The sequence below is a fragment of the Gavia stellata genome, chromosome 14, assembly GCF_030936135.1.
Source record: "Gavia stellata isolate bGavSte3 chromosome 14, bGavSte3.hap2, whole genome shotgun sequence".
Lineage (NCBI taxonomy): Eukaryota > Metazoa > Chordata > Aves > Gaviiformes > Gaviidae > Gavia > Gavia stellata.
Genome location: NC_082607.1, coordinates 21848409 through 21869729, shown reverse-complemented (window position 1 = coordinate 21869729; position 21321 = coordinate 21848409). Strand labels below are relative to the sequence as shown.

General features: G+C 55.3%; 1 protein-coding gene across 1 annotated transcript in view; it reads left to right on the top strand.

The window, feature by feature from the left end:
* The window catches only part of SLC16A2 (solute carrier family 16 member 2), a 34304-nt gene extending 13248 nt beyond the window's left edge, over positions 1 to 21056 (top strand). The window contains exons 2-6 of the mRNA XM_059824447.1: positions 12419 to 12563; positions 16621 to 17083; positions 17552 to 17695; positions 18863 to 19091; positions 20429 to 21056. Of these exons, the coding sequence (XP_059680430.1) occupies positions 12419 to 12563; positions 16621 to 17083; positions 17552 to 17695; positions 18863 to 19091; positions 20429 to 20649 (1202 nt within the window). The 3' untranslated portion in view covers positions 20650 to 21056. The remainder of the gene's footprint in view (positions 1 to 12418; positions 12564 to 16620; positions 17084 to 17551; positions 17696 to 18862; positions 19092 to 20428) is intronic.
* The last annotated feature ends 265 nt before the right edge of the window (positions 21057 to 21321 follow it).

Sequence of the window (21321 nt, the reverse complement as noted above, 5' to 3'; positions counted from 1 at the left end):
TATTATGGATCCCCATTCAAGGTGCATTGGCAGGAGCTGGAGGGCTCAGGGCTGGGTTCCTGGGATGCTGATGGGAAATGCGGGGCTGGGTACCGTCCCGCGCAGGTCACCCCTACGCCTCGGCCGTGGCTTTTCTCTACCTGCCCCGAGCATCGAAGGGCAGGGCTGGCCCTTCCCCGCACCGCGGGGCGGCTGCCGAAGCCACCCGGCGTCTGAAAAACTTTCAAATGAGAGCAGGTCAGCCAAAAGTACCAGCCCATTGGCAAAGGGGTATAACCTGTTTCTTGTTGGGGAAAAAAAAAAAAAATTAAATCAAATATTGCTGTTCTTTCGTTTCCTTTAGCTGTCGGATTTGCTTAATTACAGCAATTTTTCAGAGATATCCAGGTGTTCTCAAATGTGTGCTTTAATGTAAGGGAACTCCAAGAGATTAAAATCACATGGATATTTTACCCCTCTTTTGGCCTCCGGGGCTTTGGTTTAATGATGACACGCAAGTCTTGTGTCGTTCGGGGATTTTTTTCCCCATCAGTAGGCTTCAGGAGCACTATCCAAAGGCGTTAATGTCTCTGTACTGCAGACCCAGGGAAAACTGTCCGGCACCGGAGTAGGAAATAATTTCCCGACGGCCATCAGGAGAAGAGCCCAGGTCTTCCGCCACGGAGCCGTTTTGCCGCACGGACGCGGCTGGGGCAGCCCGGGATGCTGCCCAGGCTGTGTGCCCACTGGCGGGCTCTGCTCAACCTGCTTACAAACAGCTTTTCTTCGTTTATTTTGATTTTTAAAGATATTTGCTCAACGGAGGAGACTCCCCGACGCATCCCCCACCACGGTCAGTCGTCACCTTGCGCCGTCCCTCGCGCCGCGGGAGGGTTTGGGCTGGGGCTGAGCACCGGGACCGGGCTGGGGAGCCGCCGGCGTGGTGGGAGAGCCCAGATGGAAGAGGCCATTTCAGGGAGGTGTTATCTCCTTTGTGAACGCAGCTCGGGGGCAAAACAACTTAAAAGCCGGCTGGCGCAGCCTGGAGAGGGGCCTCCCTTCGGAAAGCGCCCGCAGCAGCCGCTGCTGCCGCCTAGATTTTCCCTTTCATATTTCTAGCCCCGTATATAGTCTGGTATTGGGCGGACTTTGTCTTCGGGGAAATTGGGGCCTTGTTGGGTGTAAGCAAATAAGTAACATAACTGAAATATTTTGATAATATTTGGGCGGGCGGCTCCGCTCAGGTGCCGTGGGGGAGGCATCGCTGCCGCCCCAGTTTCGGGGCGCTTGCCCCAGGGGGGCTCAGGCTGAGGTTGCCGCAGCATTTTTTTCCCCCCGGAGCTTGGGGGGCTCCGTGGGGTGGTGATGGGCCGGGGGGGTGGTCGGGGGGATGCTGCCGTGCAGCACTGCGGCGGGGCAGAGCCGCCGGCAGCGCGTGTCGGCACCGTTGGGAGAAACACGGGGGATGCTTTCTTCCAACCTCGCTCATCCTCGGGGTGCCCCAGCCTCGGCCGATGGGCGCTTGGGAGATTTGGCTCTTCCCACGCCATCCCCGTCCCCATCCCGCTGGAGGAAGGCTGCGGGCAGGCTCCCCCCCGCCCTCCGAAGCACCAAACAGCCTTTGGGGTTCAAAAGACAGCAGGCGGCTGCGGGCCGTGGCCGGGGTACCCCGACACGGGGCTGGGGGTGACGCAGCCGTCGGGGGTGGCAGAAGCCGTCCCTCCCTGCGGGGCTCCCTTGGGGTGGGTTTTTTCGGGAGGTGCCTTTACAGACTGTTGGGGTGCAACGTGACAAGAGCCGGGCACCGCATTGTGCTGGAGGGGAGGGGCAAGGGACAAGTAATTCTTAATCAGTCCCAGGCGGGACGTGGGAAGGTGTCTCTGCTGAGCACCGCACGCCGGGAAGGGGTTGGGTCAACTGGGAGACGTGGAGGAGAGGAGGGGGAACGATGTGCAGTGCTGAAGCCCGGGCTGGGGTTGTTCCTGCCAGAGGAGGGAAGGTGCATCACTGCCGTCAGCTCCCTAAAAAGTTGCAAAAGAAAGGAATAAGCTGTTCTCTCTGTCCGGTGAGGTACGGGTTGCAAAGTGATGCTTTGAAGTTTTGCAGCAAGGAAGGTGTTGGTTGGGAGAAATACTTGGAGTGCAAGAAGACCAGCCCTTGTCTCGGGAAGGTTGGAGATGGCCGTCACCGGAGGGTTTGGAGAAAAGGCTGGGGAGAAGTCTGCCAGGGTTGGGAGGAGGCCATGGATGTCCTGCAACAGCACCTATTTGTCTGAAAAATGGTGGTTTAAGTGTCTGGGCCGGGTGGAGGAGCGGTGGCCAGGGCTCCTGGGCTCGGTCTCAAGCGCGCTGTGACTCTCCCCGTGATGGTCAGGGCTGGCAAAGGGCTGGAAGTGTTTTTCTTTCTGAGTATCCCTTAATTAACTGAACTGGGAGGGCTGTCAAGTACCGACTGGGAGGGGAAAAAGATCTTCAGGAGCCTGTGACCAGCCCAACATTTCGCCTCTATTTATTCTCCCCGGCCTCTTTGTTTTCCCCTTGAAAGAAAGGGTGTTTTTCTCTTTCCCTCCATTTAACTGCTATTTATTTGCTGGTAAGTGGAAGGAATTCAGCTGGGATCAGCCCGGCTCCTGCCAGCAACTGGAGTTGAAAAGTTTCCGTGGGGGAGATGTAAGAGCGGAGCAGGGAGGTTGTTTTCCACCCGCCGCCGATCCTCGCTCTGTGGGCCCCTGCGTCACGGCCAGCCAGGTTGGGTGGGTTTAATTCTCCTTTTTCACTGGGATGTTGACAAGCGCCCGTGGGAGTTGCAGTGGGAGGAGCGCGGACCTGGGCCGGAGGGTTTCTTCTCGCCATTAATGGGAAACAGAAGATGGCTTGGGAGAAATTTGGCAAAGAGGGAAACTTGTCTGTCTCTTCCAGCTTGGAAAAAAGCATCCTCTCTCACCCCAGCCTCCCGCAGAAGGCGGAGGGTTCCCAAACACAGCCCAGGCGGGGTTTGCTGGCGGGGGGGAGAGGAGACAGAAAGTGCCCGGTGATTTCGCAAGGGATGGAGCAGTCTTGGGCCACCAGCTGCGTTTCGGGAGGGGTACCCAACCTGCCTCCCCTTGGGGGCCGGGAGCCCTCCCGTCTTCTCCCCAAGGGAGGCGGGGGGATGTCCCGGGTGCTTTCACGCCAGAGCAACGTTGGGGATTTTTGGGGTCCTGCAGCCGTGCCTTGGGTATAATATCACCACGTAGGCGGAGGTGCGATGCCAGCGGTGGGTTTGCACTGGGCGTAGGCACCTGTAGGGATGCACGTGGATGCTGTGCCTGGCCAGGAGATGAACCGCTGACCTTGTCCCTTGTAGAGGGCCCCGTTGGCATTGCCCCTTGGCCCTGCCCGCCAGCTGCGGCGCTGCTTTGCCATCTGTTCTGATGCGTGCTGGCCGGAGCCGCAACCTCTGCGTCCCAGCAGCGTATCGCGAAGCCAGCCGAGCTGCTCCGAGCCGGGGAAATGCCATGCCAGTCACATGTGTGGGACGACTGGCAGGACACTGGGGCGCGGGTGAGCACGGGGAACGGGGGTGACGTGCCCCCGGATCCGCCCTCCTGCCCTCGTGGGGTTTCAGGTGTCCCCGCAAAAGTGGCAGCGCTCAGCTGGGTCTCAGGCTGGGAAGCGGTGGCCGGCGCTGGCCAGGCATACACGGCAGCACTGCTGGCCCGGTGCCGGCGCCAGGCTGGGACGGACTGGCAGGCTGCCGCTCACGCGACTCGTGTCCTCGCAGGTGCCCGCCGCCTTGCATCTTCCCTGCCCTGTTTGCAAATGTGGTGGTTTTGCCTTGGATGGACAGTCACATCTTGCAGAGCGGTCTCTTGGTGGTCTCCAAAGGGAGATAAAGTGATGGGGCGAATTCCTGAAGCTCCTCCACCCCTGTCCCCCAGCTGCACTGTCCTCCCAGTTGTCTGTGTGCTGCAGGAACTGGTTACCAGTATGAGTCTGCCAGTTACAAGAAGTGGCCACAGTGGGGGTTCGGAGGAGATGACACATTTTTGGGCTGGGGGAAGAGGAAGGGTGTCACGAGCGCCTTGTCGGGGACAGGAGCATGGCCATGGCAGGACGTGAGTGCTGAGCTGTTCCCAAGCGAGCACTTCACGCACTTGTACAAGCGACTGAAGGAGGTTAATCATAGTCAAAGCCCAGTGAAGTTTGGTCAGGTCATGGCTTTTCCAAAGGCTTAAAATTTCGGACGTGCAGCAGCTGGTGTCTGGGGCCACGGCTGACCCACACCGTCCCACTGGAGTTAATCATTGCCTTCGGCTCCGGGACCTGCTGGGCTCCAGCAATGGGAACCGTTTTCCCAAAAACACAGGGTGAGGAGCCAGCATGTAGGGGCTGGAGGAAACCCCAAGCTGCCGGGGTGCGCTGGGCTGGGGAGAGCCGGGCCCCCTAACCTAACCCTGACCCTAACCTGACCCTAACTCTGGCCCTAACCCTGACCCTAACCCTGACCCTAACCACAACCCTGACCCTAACCCTGACCCTAACCACAACCCTGACCCTAACCCAAACCCTGGCTCTGCCCTTGACCCTGATCCAAACCCTAACCCTGACCCTAACTCAAATCCTAATCCTGACCCTACTCCTGACCCTGGCCTTGACCCTGACTCTAACACAAACCCTGACCCTGACCCTTTACTCTCCCTTTCATTTTATAAAGTAGAGATTGTGTTTATTGCCCCGTTGGAAGCAGTGTGGTCCCCCAGAGCAGGGCAACCTGGAGCAGCCGCTGGCAGCCGCTCGGGAGCCCCCCGCTCTCCCCACTCGCCCCGATGGGCCCCGTGCTGCCGTCTGCGCTCGGGGCTGGACGGGGCGGAAGGTCCTGGTCCGCTTCGGTCACCCAGTCCCAGCTGGGAGGTCCCTGGGGGCTGCTGGTCCAGCCCCGAGCTGCTACGCTAGGAGATGTGGCCGCTGCGTGCCGGGAGCCTGTAAATCCCAAATTGCTCCAAATTAAACCCAGGAATCATGAAACTTGGGATCTGGCCCCCATCTGCTTGCCTCGCCGGCGGTAGGTTCTCTGAAAATGGGGCTGGTGGCTATCGGTGCTTTCCCCACCCTCCCGCTGCAGAGCGGCCAAATAAACACGGGGGCTCCTGTCCTTCGGGCAAGTGCCTGCATTGCAGGGGGTACATCCGAGGGGCATCGCAGCTGGCGAGAAAAATTCTGTTAAAAAAAAAAAGAAAGATGGCAAAAAATCAGGAGGAAGGCCTGGGTTTGGCACCGTGTGTTTGGGTGAGCGCCGGGAGCTGCGGGGGCAACCGGCCCCCGGGCCAGTGCCTGCGCTGCTGCGCTCGCTGCTGGTGTTCCTGACGCTGGAAGGGGGTGTTTTTTATATATATATATATATATATATAAAAAAATACTTTCTTCTCCCCGTGGGTGTGTTTTGAAAAGGGGCTTGGGAACAATGAGGATTAACAAGCAGATAGAGAATTAAATGCAGGGTTTGAGTCTTCAAATGTGTGCACATTTCAGAGCGCCTGTTTGTGCCAAGATAAACTCCGTCAGGAATAAACATCGTTTTACATGAAAGGCTAATTACAGATTGGCGCTCCGCGGGCGGGAGGAGGGAATTTTCACCAATTAAAATGGAACTTTTCTGTTTTTCATAAAATTGCTGGATTAAAACGCAGCCAGGGGCCGGTGAGGTGTTTGACAATGCAGTTGAAGGAGGGGATGCTCGCCCCGGGACGGGTTTTTTTTCCCCCGGTACTGAAGAGGCTCTGCCAGTTCATTTGGGCAGGTGCCGTGTTAGGGCACTGGTTTTGCCCGCGAGCGGTTGAACCCCAAGAGCTGCCCTCCAGGCGTGCAGCCCTGGGCTCTCACCCGGGGCGATGGGACATGAGCAAACTTGGTCCAACTTGGAGTCGCCCAACATCAGGAGAGATTGGAGTAACGAGACCTCCAGCCTCCTCGAGGGTGTAGATCATGGAAAGACGTCTGGATGGGACGTGGTGGATGGGAGCCCGTGTTGAGATGGAGTTGTTGCGACCGTAGCTTCTATTTGTTGGGTTACTTTAGTGTGTGGTAGGTGAATCATCTCTCAAAAATTGTAAGCCAGAAGGCAACACAGAGAAGAAAAACCTTCCTGGCCTGCCGAGGGGAGTGCTGGGGAGAAAAATCCAGCCTGGGCACATGGGGGGTTTCAGCTGCAGACCACATGCTGCCTTGTTGCTTTTGGATGGATTTCACAAGAATTTGCATTTCTGGACCGGCTCTGGAGCCTCCGAGGCCGAGCGGGAGCCGGGCTGTGGACGGGGAGGACGTGATGCAGCTCAGACATGAGCTCGAACGCCATTTTGCTCTAACCGGGGTCGAATTTTATGGTTTTGGAATGAAACGATGCAGAATGTGGCTGGGGCTGAGTTTCTCCAAGATGTTCAGCGCACAAACCTCAGGCAAACACTCCGCGCCTGCTGCTTGCCAAGCAAAACCACAGATTTGTCTCCATCTCTACTTAACGTGGCCACAGGGCAGCTAATATTGGGACTTTTCTCTCACATAAGCTGGTATCTGTCACTTAGTGGTTACAGGAGGTGGCCTGGGCATCGTCTCTTAAATGTCCCCTGCATCCTTGAGAGCGAGGGAAGGCAGAGAGGTCCGATCGGGAGAGATGTGGTGGTTTTCTTAAAGCAAAGTACATTCCCAGCCTGCTCTGCTCCAGTGCCCTGTGCTCCTGAACCAGTTAAAAACTGATTTTTTAAAAGTCTCCTATGGAGAAGACTGGGTGGACGCTTGCTGGGTCTGGTCTTTGAGAAGCTGTTGCGTTATCCGTGGTTACGGGACCATGCCGCGATGACGGTAGCTGCCCCTTCTTCTACGACATTCATATTTTTCCTTATTCTGTCCTAATACCGCCATGAACGGGACACTGAAAGGGTCTTTAGTCAGGCTTGGCCTTGAATAATTCCTCTGAATAATTCCATTTATTCCAATTTTCAGGCTGTTTTGGAATTGTTTGCGAAAGAAAGGAGGGGGGAGAAGTCAGCCAAACCTGATAAAAGAGGACTTTGTTCTGAAGCTTTAGGGTATGGTACCAAGCAGGGCTTGCTATACAATTAATGAGTTTATCTGGCTTTTAGCTGCACGTGATGCACGGTGGCTGCCACCGCACCGCACCACCACCTCCCGTCCAGAGGAGCCCGGCTGCTCCTCAGCTTCGGTTTGCTGCTCCTCAGCTTCGATTTGCTGCTCCTCAGCTTCGGTTCGCTGCTCTTTAGCTTAGTTTCCCTTCCTGCTGTGCATCGCGGTGGCCTCCTCAGATGTGACTTTGCATCTGCCTTTATTTAAGCCTTGACCAACCCTCCCCGGGATGCGCTTGGTCCGCAGCGGGTGTTGAGCACATGGGGCCAAGCCATTGGGAGCGCTTCGGGCTTTACTTTGAGGGAGCAAGAGGATGACGCAAATTGCTTTTTCAGGGCGCACGATAAAACAGCTGCTTCATTTTCACTGCAGATGTGCTCCGGGCAGCACGCATTAGCTCCGTGGAGGGGGGCGGTTACAGCCCTCCGCTTCCCCACGGTGTCTGCATGGGCAGGGCCACCGGGCTGGTCGGGCTCCCAGGCCACCCAAAAAGGGAACCAGGTGGGGCTGGGAAGGGCTTTGAAGATGTGTGATGAGGTTTGTCGCTCCAGCAGAGCTTCCCTGTCCCCAGAAAGCGCAAGTCAAGTCATTACTTCTTGGTTGGAGGAGCGGTGGAGACAGGGAGATGGAGGCAAATCAGCTTTGGCTGCCCCATCTCTCCTCCGAGAAACGCCAAGTGCCTGGGGAGGGTGACCCTCTGCAGCGCGTCCCCATCCCCTCCGGTGGCCGCCCTGTCCCGGCCGCGCGGCGTGAGCGGGAGAAGCCACGGGAAGTGAGGGAAGACACTTCCTCCAGCGGCGGATCTGAGGTCACCTCCTGGTCCTTGATCCCTCCAGCCCGGGATATTTGGGTCAGTGGGGAAGCACGGCTGAGAGCAACGTCCCTTCCTTCCCTCTCCCTGGAGATTCATTTTTAAAGGAACAAATAGGCTCGGCCACAAGTATTACACAGAACGATTTTTTTAATGATTTTTTTGGAACAATGAGCTAAATACTGGGGGGGTTTGGATCTGCGTCTCGGAGCGGTGACATTTTCCCCTGTTGTTTCTCACCTTCCTGCGCCCACCTTGCTCTGCTCCGCGGCACTCGGAAACCTTTTTCTGCTCAGGAAAATACTGGCAAGGAAGGAGCTTTTCATCCTTTAGGGATGGCCTTGCTGGAAAGAAAGCCGATCTGGTGTCTGCCACGTGGGACCCGCCTGGACCGACCCCCGGGGACCTGCCCACCTGCCCGTCCTCTTGCTGACATGAACACACAGTCGCGGTGCTCACAGCCCTCCCTGGCCCCTCGGCATTGCCAGCCCCGCTGCAGGTCCTGACCCCCACGTGCCAGCCCTCCTCTGCCACAGGGTCCCCAGCAGTGGTGTCACCCACTGCCAGGAGGACGTGGTGGCCAAGGCACACCTGGTCCCTGAGCTCCTCCATCATGGGCACAGCTCGATGGTGCAGGGCTGGTGGGCAAATGGGTCACCTCCCCGGTTTTTACTCCGTCTTGAGCCCAGAGTGAGCGGTGTCGGGGAGGACGGCTCAGCTTGGCTGTGTTACCCACATCTCCTACCCCACTGCATCACTGTTCCCCTTGGAGATCTTCAACCGCTGTCCTCCCCTTCCGTGTTGAAGGCCACATTGCTTTGGACCTGCCACGGGCCAACAGTTCGGCTGTTTTTGTTAAGTCAAGGTGGGAAGGAACAATTTGGGGAGCTTTAGCTGGAGCTTTACCCCCTGTGCAATCACGCTGTGGGAGAGCTGCTGGTGGGATGCTCTCCTTGGTCAACCCTTCTGCTCCAGCAAAGGGGCACCAGCCCCATGCTGGGCTCTTCCCACACCCCAGAGCATCCTCAGGACCACCAGGAAGGTCCCATCAGCTCTGGAGGAAGCCAGGGCTACAGATGGCCTGGGCTTGGGTGGCAGCTCGGGCTGCTGCTGTCCCCCAGCCCGCTGCCGTCCCTGCCGGAGCAAGCAGCGAGGAGTGGGGTGCACACGCGGGGGGCCACGGTTCCCCAGCTGCTGGTTTACCGCCTTCGGGAGGGGTGCAGGGGGGAGCAGGGTGGCACGGACCGGGGGTGGCTGGTCTCGGCGTAACTTGCAGTGCCAAGCAGGGTCAGCGGAGAGGTGTCTGTCGGGGAGGGACAGCACCCATTGAACCACCTCTAATATTGCCAGCCCCCAAATCAGAAGTCATCTTCACTTCCCCCCTCACAAAAAGAGAGCGCTTGAAATGCCTTTTTTTAATTAAAAAAGCAGTTTCTGAAGCCTTTGGTAAAGGCTTCCATTGGAGAGGGGGTTTCTTGGCCATCACCAGCCGGGCCCCACTACGGCAGGTCCAAAACCAGCCCCTTCAGCTGGCACTTCCAGGAGGTGGCTGGACTTAACGGCACCTTGCGACTCCGTCAAGTCTTAACCCGACTCCTGTCCAAATTCTGCACAGCTCTTGAGCTCCTTCCAGCCCCGTCCTCAGCTGGATTCAGTCCATCATTTCTTTTAGGATCTGCTTGATCGCACCGTGCGGCTGATAAGGCTCTTGTGGGGGCTTGTCTTTGTGTGTTTCAATATCTCGCCCAGGTTGTCAGACGCAGAGGGTTGCGAGGTGTGGCCGGGCTAGGAATTAACCATCTCATCCAAACCCCGTGGAAATCAGAAGCAAAGATTCCCCCTTTTTTTTCCCTGTGGGCTTTATGTCAAGTCGTAACTTCTCCAGCATCTGCGGAGCTGCCGAAGGGAAGCCCTGGCTCCGGCTGGTTAAGCTCCGGCTGGCTTCCACCGGAGAATGGCCACCTCTGCCCGTCGTGTCCAGGAAAGTCCAGGAGATACTTCAATACCACCTTACACAGATTGCCAAAAATAAACCCTTCATCCCCTGGAGCGGGTCCAGGGACGCCGGCTCCGTGTCCGGAGGGGCAGGTTTGGGGCTACGCTTCACCTGAACCCCGTTTTTCTTTCCACCCCATGGTTTTCTGCCATGGCTTTCCTCCAGCCTTGCCCTGACACAGGTAAAAGGAGATCACCGCCGTTGAGCTGGGGCTAAAACGGGGAGGGGTAAATTGTGCAACCCGCTCTCCGGGGGCTGTTTCGGTGTGAATCATGCCGGGACCGGAGCCGGGGCCGAGGCGGCTTTCTCCTGCCCCCATATTTTGCCAAGGTTTCCTTCCAGCGCTGGAGCTCGCCCAGCCCACCCGGCTTCCCGGGGCTTCGCGGGGAAGCGCTGGGAAGACAAAACCCCGCTCTGGAAGTGAGGCTATTGTTCTTACTAATTTTAACTTGATGTTCTTCCCCAAGCCTATTTTTATTCATTGCTTGTGGTAAGCTCTTTCTCTAAGGTAGAGCAATTTGCCACAGGACTCTTTTTTTTTTGTGTTTACCGATTTTAATTGAGTGATATCTCCTTTTTACAAACCCAAAGCTGGAGGAGCTTTTAAGCACTCGTTGCTGAGCCTCTCGCCCAGGGTTTGCTTTGATCTCCGCAGGTGAGTGTGCATTTTTGGGGCCAGAGATTGATACTGCTTATTTGCATGTAAATCTCCGGGTTATTAAGATCAGAATCTGGCCCTTTAAATTTAATACTTTGCTTTATGCTTTTATTTCCGCGTTTCTTAAAGTAATTTCCAAAAATAACAAACTTCAAACATGACGGGGCCATCTAACGTTTTACTGCCTTGGCTGGAGTAGAAGGAACATTTCTGGAAGTGTATTATCCAATTTAACGAGCCTTTCCCATCTTGGCTGTGCTCCCACCCCTCACCCCCTCTTGGAGTTGTTTTGGACGGCTCTTTGGAGCCGTGCCACCTAATCCTATTAGAAGGACTTTCATTACACTGTGCCTTGTGTTTATAACCAAGAAAATCAGCCGGAGAGGGGGGTCCTCTCCCTCGCCCTCGCCCTTCTGCGTTTCGCCTGCTGTCGAGAGCCCGGCGAGTCCCACGAGGTTCCCGCCCAGCTCTTGCTTGGCTCTTTATTGCTCCGCTCTGCATTTATTAAGGAAGACTTTGGAGTAAATTGGGTCCTTGCGAACTTATAATTAATTTGGAAGGGTCAGTTCTTCCCAGGCTAGCGAGGCTTCTTTGTGTGGTCCTTTTTGTACGGCAGAGGTTGGAGAGGCTGTTTTATAGCTGGGATTTGCTTTTAATAGGGACCTGGCTATTTTCTGAAAATCTCACGGCTCTTGAAGGACGGGTTGTTATTGTGCGGGGCTGTGCTAAAAGGGTTCGCCGAGTGCTCGGTTTGGGTGCAAGAGAAAAAAAAACCAACCCAAAAAAGGAATTAAAAAAGCAAGGAGCACATGTCCTGGGGTCTGTGCGGGGCAGATCGAGCTTGGCAGCCCAGAGCCAGCACCTGAAGCTGGGAGATGCTCCAGGAGGTCCCTCTGCTTGGGTGCTGGGTAGGGCTGGCGGCCCCTTGTCCGTCCGTCTGTCCTGCCCTGCCCCGCACCCTGCCGAAGGGACCTCGTGCTTCTCCTCAGAGCTGGTACACAGATATTTTTCCTTACCACATTGCTTTTCTTGCAAGCCTGCCTTTCCTCCCCCAAATAGTCACAGAAACCACGAAAGAGAGAAGGTGGAGGGCAGGGAGAAGACGACGGGCTGAAATAATCAGTGAATAATAAAAGTTTGTGAAAAAAGACAGCCAGACAGCCAGTGGTTTTCTCCAGAGGTGGGTTGGAAGGAGACATGAGATCATGGTCCCGCCTGGGCATCGCCCGGCAGGGCCAGGGATGTGATCTAACCTGGCACAACCCCCGGCTCTCCCATCAGCTCAGCTGCAAGGAGAAATCCCCGCTGAACGTGGGGCGAGCGGGAGGTGAGGCCGTCCTGGCTCTGGGGAGGGGGGAGCAGTGATGGATGAGTGCCGTACCTGGAAATGCAGAGCTATAACTCAAGATGTGAAACTCCTCGTAGCCAAAGCCAGGGAGCAGAGGGCTCGGAGGAGCTCGGTGGGGCTTCTGGCCCGGGAGATGTCCCCTATGGAAGCGGCGTCAGCGCAGGCGGCATTACGCACACAGCAAGGGCCGTTAGAAAAAAGCGTTGAAAGCTCGCTGCCTTCCCTAGGACACATATGAACCCAGCGGAGGGGAATAAAAGGAAAACCTGGCCGTGCCTCCATCGCACGGGCCAACACCGAGACACTGCAGATTGTGCGCTGGCCGCGACAGCGGCGGGCAGCACGGGCGCTAACCGTGTTATTTATGAGCTGCACTGTTAATTAATGGCATGATGGGGCTGCCTCTCTGCCGAGACCACCTTCAAAGCTGGAGTCGGTCCCTGGTTGTTCTTCTGGTACCTGGTTGATGTCCCACCCTGACCGTTGCCTTTCTTCTCTCTCTCCCTAGCATGGGTCGGCTCCTTGGCCATGGGCATGATATTTTTCTGCTCTCCCATCGTCAGCATCTTCACCGACCGGATCGGCTGCAGGACCACGGCAGCCTCGGGAGCTGCCATCGCCTTCATCGGACTCCTCTCCAGCTCCTTCACCAAGTAAGGCTGCAGAGGGGCCATCCAGCTCCTCAGCGAGCTCCTCTTCCTCTCTCTTCCCTGCAACCCCCCCTGCCTACGCATTGCTGCTGCCTTTTGGGGCAAAGCAGATGGTTATCATCCAGATGAGAGGTCTCCTGGCAGCCCTGCAGCCCACATGCAGCCCACGTGCACACAGCCTGTTTCTCTCCAAATTGAACCGAATTGCTCTTTCGTCCTTATATACCGAGAGAGTGAATTTTACCTGAGCAAGGGGCTTTATTTTATGGGATTTGAGCCCTCGGGTTCTTCATTTGATCTTTAAAACAGGCAGCGAGAAGTTGGCACGTCTCTTGCGGGCAGCTCCAAAGAGATGCTCGTGGACAAAACCGTTCTCCTCTCCAACCGATTTCACATTTGGTACTGAAAGTAAATTAATGCTTAAATACTATTTGATGGGTTACATCTGGCAAGAGGGAGTTTCCATGCAGGGCGGATGGGGAGGGGGACGCAGACAGGGTTTGGAGCAGTTTGTGCTGTTCCCGTGCCGGCTCTGGCGTTTACGGCAGCACGGGGCGATTGCTGCTCCTCGTTTTCCACGGCTGATCCCGTGCCATGAGTTTCTGCTGGCAGGGGCTTGCCGATGCGCATTTAGATGGCAGGTGTACCTGATTCCGTGTGAGAGTCTTTCCAACCCAAGAAATTTGCATCTTTGTGGGAGCAAAAAGAGGTTTCCTCTGGGGTCCTTTATGCAGCACTTATTAAATGGAGTCTCAAAGGCGCCATGGAGACACCCTCCAAACCATCATTTGCCCCAGTTTTTCTGAATAAAAACATTGCTTTGGGTTGGATTTCAGTTAAAATCAGTATTGTTTTAATTAAAATGCTTCAGGAAGTGGGTTTTTTTAAAGCAAATACACACTAGTTTCCCGGAGGGCGGCTTGCCTGCGCTGTGCTCCTCCCTGCCCAGCCTGCCCGTGCCGGGCAGGGGGACGCCGGCTCCCTTTTGCCCTGCTCAGCGAGACCCTCACGCTCGCCCCAACCCTGCTTCCCTGTGGCTACGTGCTGTGTGATGGGTCCCCGAGTCCCCGACTGCGGGAGCCCCCCGTTACGCTGGGAGGGGGGAGGCAGCGTCTGAGCCAGGGGACTTGGGATGCTAAAACCATCTCGGGCAGCGGTGTGGAAGGAACCACCCTCTGCGACTTCCTCCGCAGATGCCACCCCTTTGTATTTCAAAAGATAATAGTAATCGGAGAAAGTGCAGTCGGTCCTAAGGGAAGGTATGCCCGGGCTCCTGGAAGTGCAGATCACAGGCGCTTCCCGTGTAATCTTGCTTTCCTTCTAATCAACGAAGCTGGGACTTTTTTTTCTCCCCTCCTATTGTAAAATGTTCGTGCAAAGAAAAAGAGCTCTTGGGACCGCATCGTTGCCAGTGGCTTGTTGTGTTGGGCTTAGAAAAAAATCACGCAGTACAGGCAGAGAAGAATATTATTTCCAGGAGAGCTCCAGAGCTGAAATCCCCATTTCCTGCCTCCTCGCTCTCGGTTCGCATTCCTTTGGCTGCCTTTTAAGGGAGAGAGGAGCCCCTTTGCAGCTGGACCATGGCAAGGGAAGCTGCCTTCGGCACAGCCGAGCTGGAGCCGGCGGAACAGCAGCGGGGCTGCGGGATTTGGCGGCGCTCCATCTGGATGGCAAAGGCTGGTCCCGAAATTCGGAGCTAGTGGCTCCTGCTCACCCAGAACAATGGAGAAGCTTTTTTTTTTTCTTTTTGGCCGCCGTGCCAGCTCCCCCAGCCGCAGCTGGAGGTGACCCCCCCAGTGCCGGCTGGGCCACATGCACCGCTGCGAAGGGAGCTGCTCTTCCTGCGCTGCTGCTGTAAAGGGAGACGCAGCCTGGGTTTGGTGGGCTCAGGCAGGGCTGGAGCAAGGCTAATCAACCTTCTGTCTCCTGGTTTCTCTAAAATGGGTTTGTTCTGTCTAAACAGAGGAGCAGCGGTTCCCAGCACTGCACCGAGCTGATCCAAAAACCCACTCAGCCACCGAGCCTGCACGGCAGGACCCCAGCGCCCGGCTCATGCTCAGTGCCTCTGACTCTCAAAATATTGGGAGTTTTGTATGAAAACCACTAAAGAAACAAAACACGCTGAAAAGCAGAGCTCTGGGGAAGGCTGAAGTTTTCCGGATGGAGTCAAGGCGAAGGTTTTCCTCACTTTGCTGCCTTGCACCGGCGTGTCTCCCGCACTTGTAATCGGCTCGAGCCACCACAGATCTTGTGTGCCCTCAAGAAGAGAGAAATCCCAGTTGTGTTAAGCCTTCACCTTCCCTCCAGTTTTAAAGGCATGGGTTAGCATGAGGAGTGGGAGATGGTGGCCAATTCAGCAGGGCTGTCTTCATACGCTCCGCAACGACTTCCCAGCCCTCCTCTTCTGCACCATTAAGTGTTCTGTGGTGGGGTTTGAGTCCCTTTTCATCTGCCTCTCCTTCCCCTCCGCAATTCCTGCCCAGTTTCTCCTGCAGAAAGAAATCCCCTAAACCACTGCCAGTGGGGCTGGACCAGGGCCGTTCCCGTTGTGAGCTGTAAGTGGGAGGCAGCCGTTGGCAGGAGACCTTGTCCCAGGAGGTTTCATTATCCATGGGAGACCTCATTATCTGAGGGAGACAATGTCCCCCTTCCCACCGGAGAGCAGCTGGCTGATTCCCAGTGAGTGGGGTGGAAAATCGTGGCTAAGACGCATGGCTGAAAGGAGCCCCTGCTCATGCAGGGTTGTCTTAGCGTCAACGGGGAGCAGATGGGAACCGTGGCATTTGTCTCCACTTATCCAAGACGTCAGCTTAGCTGCAGTACCAAAGCGGGTGTGACCCAGCTGAGATGGCCAGGGCTGGCGTGTGGGAGGTCGGAGACAGCCTGCGTAGCCCAGCTGCTTGCCTGGCTCCTGCGGAGGGGGTTTCTGATGTGGCTTCATTCTGGAGTAGCTGGAAATTGCCTTTCATGACAGTCATTTGTCTTGGAGCTGTTGGGTACAGCAAGCACATCCTGCTTTCTGCTTGGCTAGCTAGAGAGACGAGCGTGTAATGGAAGAAATGATGTGCTTGTAAGCGTTTTCTCAACTGCAAACTGCTCCGTTAGATCTGGGCTGCTGTCTTCTCGCTTGCTTCATGAGCAGCACTCAGTATTTCACGAGTCGTTCTGGGTGTCGGAGTAAAGACCCCGTTTGTGCAACATTGCTTGCCCGGTGAGCTGCCCAAAGGTTTCCATCGCACTCTCCTCCCATGCAGTATTTCGTGGCAGACTTTTGCAGCTGAATGTATTGCACGGGGATGAAGAAAAAATCCTTCATCTGGAGAGAACAACGGGTTATTTGCACCACCTAACTTTAGGCTCCTTTCTCAGCTGCTTCTGTTGGGAAAACCGGGCTGGCAATTGGGAAACGGCTCCTTCCAAAAGCTCTCAGGACTTTCTACCTGTTCTGTAGAGCAGCCACTTCACTCCCTCCTCGAGTGCAGCCACCAATGTAAGGTACAAACGAGAACTATTAACCACCTAATTGAAGCTCCCAGAGGAGCTTAAAGAAGAAGAACTTAATTAACCAGCCTGGAGCCTGGGCAGAAACACAATGTTCCCTTCCTAAGTGCCTAATAACCAGTGGGGTTGGTGCCTTCTGCTTTCAAACACTGGGTGCAGAATGTTTTCAATTAGTCCTTTCAGTGGAAAAAAATGGATTTCTAGCTAAAAATAACCCACCCTGCCTACCTTTGAAAATCTTGCTTGCTGTAATTGAAAAACCATTCAAGTTAGGTCAGCTTCCCAAGGAGGGCAGGTTGGCTGCTGCCTTCTCCTCTTTGCAGAAAGCACTCCCCAGCTAGACTTCATTCTCCCGAAGATTTAACGTGCCAGCTGTGAAATGAGGATAATCCTTGCTTTGGCTAGGGAATAAGCTCCTCGAGGCCAGACCGTCTGTGTAGCACCTGTGGGATGTGAGACCTGGGTCTTGACTCCAGGTTTTGCAGGACCGTGGGGGAGAAGGCTTCCTTACCTCTGCGTAACATAATGACCTCGATGTGTTTTTTTTTTTTCCCACTAGGTCTCTGGAAGTTCGTTATTTCACGTACGGGATCCTCTTCGGCTGTGGCAGCTCCTTCGCCTTCCAGCCCTCGCTGGTCATCCTTGGTCACTACTTCAAGCGCCGCCTTGGCTTGGCCAACGGCATCGTGGCCGGTGGCAGCTGCCTCATCTCCGTGCCGCTCCCCTTCTTCCTGAAGATGGTCGGGAAGGCCATTGGGCTGGCACATACTTTCCAAGTACTCAGTGCCTTAATGCTCATCCAGATATTCTTGTCCCTGACCTATCGGCCCATCTTGCCACCTTCTTGTGACTCTCAGCACGATGGGCAGGACAAGCTGGGCAGCCGGAGCATGCGGCAGCAGTGCTGGTCCCAGACGCGCAAGTATTTCAACTTGAGGGTTTTCCGGAGAAAGACCTATCGGATTTGGGCCTTTGGGATCGCTACGGCTGTCCTGGGCTATCTCGTACCTTACATGAACCTGGTGAGAGCCTTGGCTGGGACTGGAAGGGGAGGGAGGTCCCTTTGCCCAGAGTGAAAGGGCTCCTCCGTGCAAGCGAGGAGGAGGTGGGAAGGTTGAGATGAGCAGTAGGGACAGAGCCACCAAAAGCCTCGAAGCTAAGAAACTGTTGCAGAAGCGTCCTGTAAACAGGAATAGTGATGGGAGGAGACAGCTTGTTAATGCTTCTGTGTCTCCTCTGCACCAGGGTGGGCAGAGCAGTTGCTTCCCGGGGCTCCCGAGGACAAGTGTCGGTAGCCGGAGAGGAGGGGGCTGTTGGGTTTGGGGTGAGCGGAGGTGGTGTGTATGCAGGTCAGCGTGGTGCAGACATGAGGGTCACACAACCACCCCCAAAGCCACAAGCCCTCTGCGGGAAGTCTTGTCCCTTTCTGGGATACAAGAGGGATTAACTTACTGAGGATTCATGTCCTTGCGTCCTTCCCTCCATCCTAGGTAAAATACGTGGAGAAGCGATTTCAAGAGACGAAAAAGGACTGGATCCTCCTGGTTTGCCTCGGAGCCATGGCAGGGCTGGGGCGCTTGGTTTCAGGCCGTATTGGTGACTGCATTCCCGGGCTGAAGAAGATTTACCTGCAGGTACGTTGTGTCCGACCCTCCGCGTAGCTGCTGGCTAACCGCTGCGGGCCAGGGGACAGCATCTCTACATCACTGTCAATGCCCTGCTTAACAACTGTCAACCACAGATCATAAATCCTTTACCTAACGCCCTTGTCTGCTGTTAGGGAAGAAAATTTATTATAGAAAGGTGTACAGAGAAATTACACACTAGACCTGACGTCTCGGTGTCCGTTCAGCAATCAAACTCTGTGGTCCCAACTCTTCCCAAACTGCTGGACACCCTCTCACCTTGTGGTTTTTGAAAAACAAACCGCTGAAATCTGGCAGCTAATCCAGCAGATAATCCTTCCTAAAGCTCCTTAAAAGGCTATTCTTAAGGGCCTCTCCGAGACGAGAGCAGAGGATGGATGGCATTGCTGGGTCCAGAGGAGGGAGCGATGTTCTTGACCTGTTCATTGTCATCTTCATGACCCTTCCTGCTGCCCATTCCCGCTCATCCTGCACCCCAATCACAGAATCAATTAAGGTTGGAAAAGCCTTTAAGATCACCAAGTCCAACCATCAACGCAGCACCACCATGCCCACTAAACCATGTCCCGCAGTGCCACATCCACACGTTCCTTGAACACCTCCAGGGATGGTGACTCCACCACCTCCCTGGGCAGCCTCTGCCAGTGCTTCACCACTCTCTCAGCAAAGAAATTTTTCCTAATATCCAGCCTGAACCTCCCCTGGTGCAACTTGAGGCTGTTTCCTCTTGTCCTGTTGCTAGTTACATGGGAGAAGAGACCAACACCCACCTCACCACAACCGCCTTTCAGGCAGTTGTAGAGAGCGATGAGGTCTCCCCTCAGCCTCCTCTTCTCCAGACTGAACAACCCCAGCTCCCTCAGCCGCTCCTCATCAGACTGTGCTCCAGACCCCTCACCAGCTCCGTCGCCCTTCTCTGGACACACTCCAGCACCTCAATGTCCTTCTGGTAGTGAGGGGCCCAAAACTGAACGCAGCATTCAGGTGCGGGCCTCACCAGTGCCGAGTACAGGGGCACGATCCCTTCCCTACTCCTGCTGACCACACTCTTTCTGGTACAGGCCAGGATGGTGTTGGCCTTCTTGGCCACCTGGGCACACTGCTGGCTCATCCTCAGCCGGCTGTGCAATGACGTGTCCACTTTTGTCTCCCCAGGTTGCATCCTTCATGCTGTTGGGCATCCTGTGCATGATGATCCCCCAGTGCCGAGGGTTCGAGGGCGTCATTGTCATCTGCCTCTTCCTCGGCCTTTGCGATGGCTTCTTCACCACTATCATGGCCCCCATCGCCTTCGAGCTGGTGGGGCCCATGCAGGCGTCCCAGGCCATAGGGTACCTCATGGGGCTGATGGCTGTGCCCATGACCGCGGGTACGCCGATAGCAGGTTGGTAGCACCGCGGTGCCGGACCTGGACCCAGCTGTTGGGAGGGAGCAGATGCTTGTAAGAGCGAAAGCCGTGGTGATCTTTTGGCATGAGACCAGACATACAGTTTTGAATTTTCTGGCTTATTGTGTCGCGTGAGGGTTGAAGTACGGGTGTAGCATCACTCCATGCTTTGTCCTGTAGCATCTCAGGGCCTTTCTCCGGGCTGATGAAAGGTGACCAGCGGGAGAACAGTGAGAGCAACCCAAGATCACATTAACTGATTTCTGTTTGAAACTGAGCTAGAAATTGGCAGGTATGAGGTTTTTAGAAGTCCTTTTAGGTGTCTGGGGACTGATTGCTAATGGGTAAGTAAGTTCAGCTCCTGGATTGTTGAATCAAAGGTAGAGATGGAGGCAGCCGAGCCTCTGTCTTCCCAAGCCTTGGGAATGCGTTTAAGCATAGTAACCACAACGTCCTTAACAGCGAGCGCTTTGCCAAAGCTGGCCCTTGAACAGCAGAACGTCTGCATCAGCAATCGCTAAGCTAAAGCTGTATAAGCGCCTCTGATCTTTTTGCTTCTGGCAGCAAAATTCAGTTTAACGCCCTCGTGAAGGAACGTGGGGGTTGCAGACATCTCGCTGGTCGGGTGCAGCTGCAGGACCCCCTGCATCGGGCTCGCTGGGCTCGGGGCTGGCCGAAGGGGTCCTTTCACGGACGCAGTCCCCAGGCAAGTGTCTACGCAGGAGAAAACTCAGAGGGGTTTTCCAGTGCCGATAAATGGCAATGCGTTACTCTCCGGGGACGCCTGGCTGTGTCAGAACTAGCCGAACTAACAAGTGCAGAACCTCATTGGTTTTTAAGGGACCGGTTATTGTTTGTAACCGGCAGCATGTATTTTTCAGCTGACGTCCCCATCTAGATAAAATATCCGTAAGCAACACAGGGCTTCCAGACGGAGGCAATCTGCAGAGGAACAGCCCCTGCCCGCTTTTCCTATTACCTCCTGGCCGGCAAGGCGCTAGGAAGAGCCACCTGAAGCGTTTGGTTGTTTAACACCGTCTCAGCTTGCGTTCGGGATTGTTTGGGATGTGTCTGGTTGTGTCCTGTGCCGGTTAAATAGGAAGGACGGCTGAGGCTTTCCTTCTTGGCTTCCTTGCTACACTATGTTGGCTGTGCACATCCTTTAATCCAGGGCATAAAAACTCCAAGGAATGCAATGGAAAAAAACGATTGTTTTAAAAATCTAATCTCCCCAAATCTGGTGGTTGAAGCAAGCTGCAGCTCTCACTCGAGGGAGGAGGCAAGTCGGTCATTAGACTGACGTGGCTATAACCACTGTTGTTGTTCTCTTTCAGGATACCTCAATGATTATTTTGGGAATTACGACGCGGCCTTTTATTTTGCCGGAGTGCCGCCCATCATCGGCGGCTTGGTGCTCTCCGTCGTCCCGCTGGTCCATCAGAGGATGCTGAAGAAGCAGCGCCTGGATTCTGGCAAAGACAAGATGCTGGTCTCGGAGGCGGTGGTGAACGGGGAGCTGCTGCCGGGCTGTCCTGCCTCCGAAGCGCACATGTAACGGCTCCGCTCGCCGACACTCGCTGTCGCCACCAGCAGCCTCTCCGTAGCCCGAGCACAGGCCCTTTTCTAGACGAACCGTAATTCTCGATGATCGCAGATGCACTATGTTTGTAAAGGAAAAAACACAAAAAGTTCTTCTAGTTAAAGGCTTTTAACTAGCAGAAACCCTCTTTTTCGGGACAGTTTTGATTTCAAAGCCGCCTGTTTGGTTTTTGTTTTTTTTCCCTCTAACCATTTTGCTAAGGAGAACTCTCACCAGGATTCAAACCTGATCGATCTCCCGCTCCTCTCCCCAGTTTTCTGTACGTCACGACAGAGGTTTACAGCTAATAAATGCCTTTTTAAAACAGGCCACAGATGGAGCTTGTTGAACCTTGCAGCTGTCCATCCTTCTCCTCCGGTATCACTCGGGTGCCATGTCCAGGCGAGACAGCCCCCTCCCCGGCCAGCGCCAGAGGCTGTTTTGGAGCCAGCAGATCTGAAGGAGGAAACGCTGCTTTAGTCCAATGCACAAACCAAATAAATGGTCGGCGAGTCCCGCTTTAATCTTCTTCTCTCCTCCTTTTCCGCTGCTCTCCCACGCACCCAGGGAGCTGCAGCTGGGACGATGGGGAGCCCGGCTGGCTCTGGTCCTGCCGCCCTCGTCGGACGGAGCCACGCGGGAGCATCC